The sequence below is a fragment of the Meriones unguiculatus genome, chromosome 2 (assembly GCF_030254825.1).
Source record: "Meriones unguiculatus strain TT.TT164.6M chromosome 2, Bangor_MerUng_6.1, whole genome shotgun sequence".
NCBI lineage: Eukaryota > Metazoa > Chordata > Mammalia > Rodentia > Muridae > Meriones > Meriones unguiculatus.
In genome coordinates, this window is record NC_083350.1 from 35,352,383 (window position 1) to 35,361,370 (window position 8,988).

The 8,988-nt window shown below is 47.4% G+C and overlaps 1 protein-coding gene across 2 annotated transcripts in view; it reads right to left on the minus strand.

The window, feature by feature from the left end:
* Snx24 (sorting nexin 24) overlaps positions 1–8,984 on the minus strand; it is a 138,221-nt gene extending 129,237 nt beyond the window's left edge. The window contains exon 1 of one of the 2 annotated variants that reach the window (XM_060377266.1): positions 8,736–8,984. In XM_060377266.1, the coding sequence (XP_060233249.1) occupies positions 8,736–8,795 (60 nt within the window). In that variant the 5' untranslated portion in view covers positions 8,796–8,984. The remainder of the gene's footprint in view (positions 1–8,735) is intronic. The other variant, XM_060377267.1, reaches the window with a different exon arrangement.
* Between the last annotated feature and the right edge of the window lie 4 nt (positions 8,985–8,988).

The window sequence follows — 8,988 nt, forward strand, 5'->3', positions numbered from 1 at the left end:
TTGTCTTCAAGGGTTGGGATCACAGCTCACACACGCCTGAGCTCATCACTCCATAAATATTTACCGTACTCTTCTGCTATTCTCAGCGTCCATGAGGCACGGTGCCAGCGCTGCACTGGAAACAAAAGCCTCCTTCATCTTATGTGCAGGGGACAATGACAGAGACCTCTCACGTGTCCCTCCAGCACTTACCCCGAGGCATGCCTAAGGCTGGGTGACAGGAACAGACCAGCTCTTTTCTCCATTGCACAGGCTCCCCGCTTTTCACTCCATGCTTCCTGCTTCCGCGCTGCAGCAGGTAGCTCTGGTCTCCACCGAAGGCACACACAGGGTCCCCTCATCAACAGACTGACTGGGAACTAATCATGACACATTTGTTTCGGCCTTTTGCGGGGAAATGTGCCCCCCCCCCCACACTATAAAAAGTTTACTCTCTTCTTCCAGATGTTGTATACAAAGTCTACAACTTCTGTCACTGTTTTGTCACCAGGTAGAAAGTACTCTGGGGAAGAGGGGGAGGTGGAGGGGGGTACAGTGGGAAGGTCTGGCTCCCTCCCTCAACCTCATTCTTGAATTTTGTATGAAATGGCCTTAACAATAAGGTAGAACCCCTAGTTAAGTCAAAGGTAAATTGTTCTGGAGATATGTTTTTCAATCACGTAGCCCAGGATGGCCTCAAACTCTCTGACTGAGCATGACCTTGAACTCATGACCCTCTTGCCTATACCTCCTGAGTACTGGCAGAAGGAGGCTTACTGCCCTATGTGGTACTGGGGGTTGAACCCAGGGCTTGTGTGTGCTGGATGAAAACTCTACCAAGTTACATCGCTACCTCTACATTTTATTTTCTTTCTATAGTCTAGAGCCTTCTCTCTTTATTTCACATTAAACCACGAACTCATGGGAGAAGACCCAGTACTTGAGTTGAACGTAGATACCTTCTTCTTTGCCATCTCTTTTTTGGAATCAGTCTCCATCACTGTTTCGAGAAGCTCCCTCAGATCCTTGAGTGCTTTGTGTGTTTCATAGGCCAGCCTGGTCTACAGAGGAAGTTAAGCAAGAGCTACCCAGAGAAACCCTGGCTTGGAAAAATGAAATGAAATAAAATTCTGAAGACTGCAACCCCAAAAGGTTTCATCCTCAGCGTTGAAATTCCGAAAGCGGAGAATCCCGATCGGCAGATCCCACTGCAGCAATGTTCCAGGCGTTCTTCTCAACCGTCCGACTGCAGCTGCACTTTCACACAGCTCCTCACCGCGTGGCGGCCCCAGCCATGAAACTCTTTCCATTCCTACCGCAGAACTAGAATTCTGCTATAATATTTTGCTATATTTTTACTGTTATGAATCATAACATTCATTTTCTTATAGTCTTAAGTGACCCCTGAAGAAAGGCTTTTCAACCCCCAAAGGGTCGAGACCACAGGTTAAAAGCCACTGTTCTAGACGTTAGGAAAGCAGTGGTGTCCTTTCAGTGACGTGCACTGCACCCCATTACATCAGAGGAAGGAAATACTCAGACACCCGAGGGGACAATATGCTGAACACTTTCTCTAGAGTTTCCTAGGCTGTCAGTCAAAAACGAACCAACTCTGTAAAAGATGAACTGTGTCACCAACACCCCTCTCTGCCTTCTGTTGTCGGTCTGTTTGCTTTTGTGGTTCTCAGACAGGGTCTTGCTATGTAGCCGAGGCTGGCCTAACATTCAAAGTAGTTATCCTGCTTCTGCCTCCTGAGTCCTGGGACTTTTAAGTCCCCTGGCACCGCCCGGGCCTATCTTGGTTATAATCAACTTCTCCAAAAGCCTTAGGTTATCTGTCCTGATAGTTCAGATAATCACAGCTAAAGGATGGGTGTTGCTGGTTGGGGTGCCTCAGTCCCAGCACTTGGGAGGCTGAGAGAGCAAGAACAACATGAGATCCAACTTCAGACTATATAGTTCCAAGCGAACCTGGGTGAACTACAAGTGTGAAACCCTGTCCAAAAAAAAAAAAATTAAACAAGGCTGGCAAGGTGGCTCAGCTGGTAATAGCAGGGGCAAGTGCTTGCTGGAAAGCTCAAGGACCTGATTCGGATCCAGGAGGCATACAGTGGTGAGAACCAACGCTCACCTCCATGTGCATCCTGTGAGTGCCCAGACACATAAACACACACACACACACACACATCAGTAACAAATGTAATTCCAAACAAACAGGAGGGTTGCTACTACACACTAACAGCAGAACACCTACCTGCCCTTGCCTAGCATGCAAGAGGTCACGGGTTCAATTCCCAGCCACTCAACAAACAGATGAAAATGAGCCGGGTGCACAGTTATGCATTTCTCCCTAGATCCACGCTTTATGAGTGCGCCTCATCTATCCACGACTGTTGCACACTGAGCAAACACGGCTAACACACTTACGTGGGCCTGCCTGCAGCGTGGCTGCGTTTCTGTTTCAGACTGTTCTCAGACCCGGCCCCCCGAGCCAGCCGCATGGAGCCAGCCCCTGCATCCAGCAGTGCGAGTGCTTCTCTGCCTGTCTTACTGTTTAAAGGGGCCTGTGGGGTGTCGATGTGCTTTCCTGTATCTCCAACGAATTCCCTTTTAAAAACACAAACAAGGCTGGCGGGCATAACACAGAGACAGACGCCTGCACGCCCGAGGCAAAAATTAAAATACGATTAATGTCTTTTAAATGAATTTTAAATTACTTTTTCCAGAGCGGCATTTGCAAGTTCTTTTTGATCTTCCGAGACGTCTCTTAGACCTTAGAGGTTTGGATCTTCAGTACTTAGACTGTAGACTCTCTCTAAAGCGGTTCTTCACCTTCCTCCTGCTGTTTCTCATGCCATGGTGACCCCCAACTATAAAATCATTTATAACTGTACTTCTGCTACTGTGAATTGTAATGTGAATAGCTAATATTTCCAGTAGTCTTAGGTGACCCCCACGAAAGCATCAATTGACTCCGGAAGGGGTCATGACCCATGGGTTGAGAACCGCTGTTTTAGAACAAGTCCCAAACCCATGCGTGACGCATGCAACCAGTCAACTGTGTAATTAAAGTGACTCGAAAAACTAGGTCAGTGTTTTCATTTTTACATCTATGAAAAAGGAAATGGAAGACAGCAAATTTCCGGTAGTTACCTATCCAGCCATTCTACTTTGGCCATTCTTACCAACCATATAGTTGAAAATGGAAAATGTTCACCTGAGCTGGCTCCTCAGACCTGCCAACCCTCAGACTCCTCAGACTTATCTCCCTGCCTGGAAAGACTACCCAGGAGCCCCTGGCACTTGGCTCCTTATACAGCATTCCCACCCTTTCTCGTCCAGTCTTCCGAGTCTGGGGCCTCCTGGGCCCCCTGAACACTTTCCTGGGACTTTCTACCAGTCCCCACCAGCTCTCCCTCTTTCTGCCTCCAACAGGGAAGGATCCCCATTGGCCCTGTTTCAACCTAGATCACTGCCTGCTCTAAACACAAAATGAAATGAGGTCACCTAGCACCGAGCAAGCAGGCCCCTAGGTGAAATCTTCGCGCCCCCATCTTTGTCTTCCTTTAGTCACTGCATCATGGGCTTCACTCTACTGCCTGGTATATGGAATTCCCGTCATCCACACTTTCTTTCTGGGTACAAAGCCTTCGTTCAGGTTTTCAACCTTTCCAACCTAGCTATCTGATAATCTCTCTAGAGAGATGGAAGACAGACGGACAGGTTAGATAGGTAGATAGATATAGATAGATAGATGATAGATACATAGATAGATAGATAGATAGATAGATAGATAGATAGATAGATGATAGGATAGACAGATAGATAAATGAACTAAACTTCTGCCCTGTTAAGGGTCTCTCTAATGGGTCCTCAAATTCCTATACTGAGTCCTAACCCAAAGGACTGGCTGTGGTGGTGCAGCCTGTAATTCCATCACTCGGGAAGTGGAGGTAGGAAGATCCAGACTTCAAGATTATCCTTAGCTATACATAATCAAATAAAAGGCCAGCCTGGGCTAAACAAGACCCTGTCTCAGAAAGTAAAACAAACAAACAAAAAACAACACAAAACAAAACAACTAATTTCAAGGCAACCATATTATGAAGCAGGGCCCTCATAATGGAACTTCTAAAGACAAGGGAGTGCTTTGCCCCTTCCATATGAGAAGGCACGCAGGCACTGTCTACCAGCCAGGACCAGCCCATCACCAACCACCAAATCGACCAGCACCTCCTTCTTGGACTTCTCAGTTTCAAAGCCTTACAGAAAATGCATTTCTGTTACTTATAAACTAGGCAGTCATCCGGAATTCTAGTCGAAGCAGCCCAAAGGAACTGATAGAGTATTTCTAAGTGCAAAGCTAATCACGTTACTTCCTTCCCTAAACAGCTCCAACCCTGGAAGTCAAAGTTCAGGGCTCTTTACAGCTCTCAGCCTGTGACTTACTCTGTTCTCAGCACAATCCCAGCCACTGACTTGAAATTCCAGTCTCTCTGACCCCACCTAATCCTCTGGGCTGTCCATGCCTCAGGTCACTGCCACTCTAGCACATGGATACTCCCAGCTCACCTGGCTTTCACGAGCTGAGTCCTGACTATCCGACAGCCCTGCACCTGGACACAGACAGTTTCAAGCCCCAAGGAGTTCACAGCCTGCAGAGTGCAGGCACGAAGGCTCAGAGAGAAGGGAAGCTGGGGAAACCAGGCCTCTGGGAAATAACATTTGAGCTTATCTTGTTGCGATACAACAGCCGAGCCTGGTTCTCTGGAGATCAAAGTGACTGGGAGGTCTTTTTTTTTTTTTTTCTTCCAGTTTATTTAGTTAGTGTATCAGGCAGTCTGAAATGGCGGTTCTCTCAGATTTTTGTCAAGTATTTCCTCTTCTTAAAATTCACATGCTAGCAAAAGGCTAATCAGATTTCAAAGTCAGCATTCCTAGGCACCCTCCCCCACCATAAGCATAGCAGAAGTGGCCCACACAGGGCTCTACCAGACAGCGTGGAACCCAATGCTTCCCTCCTAGCTCCAGGCTTAACTCCAGGCTTGGAGAACCCCCAAAAGCAGGAACACCACCTTCTAGCCTTTATCTCTCCTCTCAACATAAGACAAACCCCAAATAAATGTCTATTTATTTTTTGAGACAGGATCTCAAATAGCCAGGTTGACTTCCAACTCACTGTATAGCCAAGGCTTTCCTTCAAAATTTGTGATAATGTTTCTTTTTCTTTTCTTTCTTTCTTTCTTTCTTTTTTTTTTTAATTAAAAACACAGTCTTTATGGGTCAAAGGTATTTTTTACATTAAAGTATACATGGTTAGCCTGGCATTGGTGGCACGCGCCTTTAATCCCAGCATTTGCAAGGCAGAGGCAGGCGATCTCTTTAAGTTTGAAGCCAGCCTGGTTGTACAGTTCAAGGACAGCCAAGGCTATATAGAGAAACCCTATCTGGAAAAATAAAAACCAAAACAAAACAAGTACTGGTTTTACCAGCTTTCTATTTAAGAAACTGTATCAGATTTTTTTTTTAATCAGATTTTAAACTGTTCTTTCTTTCAGCTGAAACATGACTCCTACCTAGCTCTATTCCCAGAGCAGAGGCATACGGAGCAGCAGGGACCTGGTTAATGTTTGTTGAGTGAATCATAGCTGCGCAAATGTAACAACAGTCTCTCGCAGAGAACAAAGTATCAGCCGCTTCACAAACTTGTGGAGAAAAAGAAAGCCACCTAAGCAGACCCCTTACCATTCGCCTGGCACTCTGAGCTAAGTTTTTAAAAAAGAAAACTTTTGAAGAGTGCTATCACTCTTTTTTTTTACTATCACTGTAAAAGAAACCTTCAAACTGCTAAGTTTACCCCCAAAAGGACTCTCCCAGAATCCGTTTAACTGGCAAGATGGTGTCCGGCAAATGTAGATCATATACATTTTTACAACATATCTAAAGACTCTCTAAGAACGGCCCCTCCCCCTCCAAAAATGTGTTTATCCCCAGAGGCATGGGCCTGTCCACAGCAGTGCTGTCCATCTTGGTTTTTTGTTTTTTTTTTTTTTTTTAAAGGATTGAGACTTGGGAATCTAGCATCCTGGGCAAGTGCTCTACAGACAAGCTAAGAACTAAAGTTCTCTAAGCCACACCTATAGGAGGATTCTTAGATTGTTTAGAGCTTCAAGGCGGCGGAGGGTTGGAATGCTGCAAATTCAAGGCTCACGTTGCCATGGGTACTGAATAGCCAGTTAGTTACCGGACACCTGTAACCCAGCATCCTTTAACATGTAGGTAAAAACTTGGGTATGTATCCTCCACAGACTCTCAAAGCTAAGCCAGCATCGGAGAACCAAAGCACAGCTTTTCCCATGGCTGTTAACTGGCCCAGCAAACATATTTGGAAAATGCCTTGACTTATGACTATCGTTTGTCCTGTAAAAGCTCCTGTAATCACTTCCAGGGTGGAGCATGCCATTTGGGACAACGTGGGTCCTTGTGTCCCAGGGCATGGTCATTCATGTTGGCACAGAACAGACTTTCTCCTGTTCTCTTTGGAATGAGAGCTGTATTTTGATTACACAGATCTATATCTCCAAACCATTCTTTCTACTTAAAGTCTCTGTCACTGTTGTAGTTAGAACTGGATGCCATGTCCTTTAAATATAAAACACAGTCATAATCACTAAGTAGCATACTTTGGGGAGGAAAACCAGGTTCTTTAATGAAAGAAAATGAGGCCAGATATGTTAGTATAATCCTGTAAACCCAGCAACAAAGAAGCTGAGACAGAAGGATTGCTTTGGCTTTCAGGCCAGCTTAGGCTACACACCAATACACACACGGTATAAAAATAAACGGAGCCAGCAGGATAGCTCAGAAGATAAAGCCATTTGCAGCCAAGTCTAAAGACATGAGTTCAATTCCAGGAACTCACTAGCGGGAAGGAGAGAACTAACTCCAAGAATTATCCTCTGACTTCCACACGTCAACTGTGGCACACACACACACACACATGCATGAATGCACATGCACACACTTACAGAATGAATGCATGTCATGCACTCTTTAACAAATAGTAAGTGAAGAAGGTAGGCAACTGCAGTCATGGGCAGTGAAGCCAGGACTGCCATCTCTTCGAAGATCCTTAATTCTGCTGGCAATTAACCTTCAGCTTGGGCTGCCTGAAGCCCAAGGCCCTTAACCAATAGTCTTTTTATCTTTACACCCCAAAAGAATACTTCGCAAATGCAAGGTGCTGCTGATGCTGACAGGAAAGGTGGGACTTCTGGAAAAATAAAACACAGCCAAAGTGTCTGCTCCTTGGAATGGGAGTTCCAGTGTGTTAAGTGACTGGGGTTGGTGGGAGGGGGAAGGATCACAGAAGAAGAAAAGCCTACTGCAGAGTGCAGCTTCCTCTTGCCAGTTCCTGACCATGTTTCTTAGCCACTTTTGGGGGGCAGTTCTGCATCTTCTTTTCAGAGGGAGATCTCGTTTTCACTTTGAAAGCTCAAGGTTTCAAGTAGAAAGTCACAAGACACCAGCACCATTTAGAGGAAGGCAGAGGGGTTCACAGGCTGTGCCAGGGAGACAGGGGCGCTTAGTGAGTGAATCAGCTGTGACTACGATGGCAATCCATCCAGGCTGCTAGCCTTCCTCCAAACCTCAACGTCCCTACAGATCCTGAAGAGAACGCTGTGTAGCATTAATTCTTAAACCAGAAACAGCAAGGCATGCCTTCCATCAGCTAAAGACTGACTACTCTAACCAGAAGGTGGTGACCCATGCCTCTAGCCCCAGCACTCCAGAGGCAGAGGCGGGTGGGTCTCTGAGTTCAAGACCAGTCTAGTCTTGACACAGCAAGTTCCAGGGCTGCACACAGAAACCCTGCCACGAAAAACCCAGACTGACTAACTCTAACAGCAAAGGTCTTACTCAGCATCTCATCTGGACAAGCCGCAGAGCACATCACAAGTATAGTTCTGGTATTTCACAAGAAACTCAGGCCAAAGCAATGACAGAAAAGAAGTACAACCGCCAGTCAGCAAGAGAAGAAACTAAGTTTGTCAGTCTGTGGAATGATCATTCTGTTCTACTCTCCAACAACTGCAAATAAAAAACTCTTGTAAGTTCTAGCCAATCTGAAGCGTTTCTCCCTCCCGCAATGGCTATCCAGACGGAGGAGCTTAAATTTACTTGGAAATCAACCAACACTTCACTCCTTTAACTGGTGACTATCAGGGTCCAGAGCTGCTCCTCGCAATTGCCTCTACTCAGAGCAAGCCACCTGTCTATATTCTGGGCGACTGAACTCCAGGTACAGGACCTGTGCTCAGGCAAAGCACCTGATACTGCGGTTCTCATGCCACCGCAGAACTAAAAAGAAACAAACTCAAAAAATAAAAATCATCCATATGTTACTCCGACTGATGATCAGCCACAAATGTTGGTTTCTTCCTTTTTTTTTTTTTCTTTCTCTATTTTTTATTTTTACTTATTTATTTTTTGGCAACACCTTTTCCACCTGAACGAACCGCACAGAACTTGCAAAGCCACCAGGAACCTGCAACGCAGCCTCCCCGTCTGCAAACACAGGGCGGCCGGGCCAGATCCCGAAGCTCCCGAGGCCGCGGGCAGCGGAGGGGGAAGGGATGCCGCCCGGGGGGCGCGCGCTGGGGAGGGGTATCCGTCTCCATGACGACCGCGCGGGCGGCAGAGGTGGGGGCGTGCAATAGGGAGGGGGGGCGAGGTAGCCGCGGGGACCGGCCTACCGTGTAGCCGCGCTCCAGGTCGCTGTCCTCGTGGCGAAAGGACGGGATGTAGACCTCCATGGCCGCGGCGGGGCCGCACGGCTCTCCGCTCCGCCGCACCGTGTGGGTCGCCCCGCCTCCCGCTCCCCTCCCGGCGCGCGCGCGGCCCGAGGTCGGCGGCGCGGCGGGGCGACGGGCGCGGGCGGCGTGGGGCTCGGCGGGGCCGAGCGCGGGGCCTGCAGGGCGGCGCGGATCAGCTGGGCCCGGGAGGCGG